The 1,614-nt window shown below is 53.3% G+C and overlaps 1 protein-coding gene across 2 annotated transcripts in view; it reads right to left on the bottom strand.

Moving 5' to 3' along the window:
* Nucleotides 1-495: 495 nt before the first annotated feature.
* The window catches only part of LOC127748866 (rho GTPase-activating protein 100F-like), a 12,752-nt gene continuing 11,633 nt past the window's right edge, over nucleotides 496-1,614 (bottom strand). For both annotated transcript variants that reach the window (XM_052264203.1, XM_052264197.1), the window contains exons 2-3: nucleotides 1,024-1,218; nucleotides 496-760 (exon numbers count right to left, since the gene is read on the bottom strand). In XM_052264203.1, the coding sequence (XP_052120163.1) occupies nucleotides 527-760; nucleotides 1,024-1,050 (261 nt within the window). In that variant the 5' untranslated portion in view covers nucleotides 1,051-1,218 and the 3' untranslated portion in view covers nucleotides 496-526. The remainder of the gene's footprint in view (nucleotides 761-1,023; nucleotides 1,219-1,614) is intronic.

Genomic DNA, 1,614 nt, shown 5'->3' on the forward strand with positions numbered 1-1,614 from the left:
CGGAAGTGTCGAAAGTTTAAACACCAACTGACGTATAACATAGTTAGACATCACAAAGTGTCTAGAAAATGCACACTTGAACTTAGACGGCAATTGACGTGCAAAATTAAACACTTGTTTTACCAGTGTAGATAGATAGATAGATAGATAGATAGATAGATAGATAGATAGATAGATAGATAGATAGGGCGTCGGCGCAAATCAGGAATGAAGGGACTACAAAGGCCGATGCGGCGGGCCTATTCGCGGCTCCTCCTGGCGCCGTTTAAACGATTCCTTTTGTGCCTCCCCCGCGAAAAGCGATAGAAGAGCCATTTACATAACTCTGCGTGATTCAAATGGGGGGGCGCCAAGTCAGGTGCGCCAACCAGCGGGCGGGGAAGGCGGCCGCGACGCGAAGGGGGCGGGCAAGGAGGGGAGGGAAGGGGAGGTGTGGCGAGGGTAAAGGGTCGGAATTTGCTCAATTGTGGAAGGGCCGTAGGCCGCAGGCGCGCACCTCCACAATGATTGACCTGCTCCTTAGTCGTTATGTATGAGGGGGATGCTCCGAAAGGGCGCGACGCAGTCTCACTCTCACCTGCAACGCGAAGAACCTCTTGGCGTGCTCGGCGGCCTGGCGGCCCAGCGCGCGGGGCTCCAGCAAGCGCACCACCATCTCCCCCCGCCGCTCCACCGCCTCCAGGGCGGCCGCCGTGGTGGCGTCGTGGTCATTCTCCACCGTCTCAATCTGGCGGAAGATCTCGTTGGAGATGCCGCTGACCTGTGCAGAAGACCGTCGTTACCGGCACGTAGTACAATATGCCCCTCGCGGCGCAACGTCTCCGTTACACTACGCTAGAGCAAAGCCCGAAATTTTTCGCGTAGAATTTTAAAATTATCCTGAAAAAATCGGGAAAAATTAAAATATTTCCAGAAAAAATGGAAAAAGTTACACTTTCATGAAAAATATTAAGAAGATATTTTTAATTGTTGCCTGAAATGTTATTCTGGAAAATTAAATTTCCTTCACTCCGCACAGCTCACCTTGCGGAAGTCCCCCTGGATGACCATAGGGGGTGGGTCCTTGGGGCGCAGGCCCTGCAGGCCGGGCTGCCCCTGGAGGCCCTGCAGGCCTTGCTGGCCCTGGAGGCCGGGTTGGCCCTGGAGTCCAGGCTGGGCTCCAGGGTGAGGCTGCCGCCGCGGGCTGGTCGCGATGTCTGGGGTGTTGTCTCTGCCCTCCTGAAACAAACGGGAAAGGTAGCCGGTGAGTCTCGCTGTGCGACCTTTAACGTTCAACTTCAAAAAGGGTTATTATGACCTGCCCAGCACGAACTCTGAACCTTGCAAAATGGGAACGTGGCAGGGCAAAAGTGATCACGTCCTCCCCCCCCCCCCTTAAAAAACCTCCAATCTTTATGCGTGTAACCCTTTTTAAAGTTGAATTTCTGTGCAACACAAACAAGGCACTTCGGAGAGGTTCCCACGCACAGAAAGACCACAGTTCAACAAATTATCTCTAAGAGCTGTTTTTTGGGGTTTTTTTCCTGTTTTCGTTACTCATCTTGAAGAGAGATATGGGAAGCGGGCTGGGGTGAGTCGACGGCACCCGCAGACGGCAGTAGCAGACGCAGGACG

Source organism: Frankliniella occidentalis, unplaced genomic scaffold, assembly GCF_000697945.3.
Source record: "Frankliniella occidentalis isolate FOCC.00 unplaced genomic scaffold, Focc_3.1 Scaffold2, whole genome shotgun sequence".
NCBI lineage: Eukaryota > Metazoa > Arthropoda > Insecta > Thysanoptera > Thripidae > Frankliniella > Frankliniella occidentalis.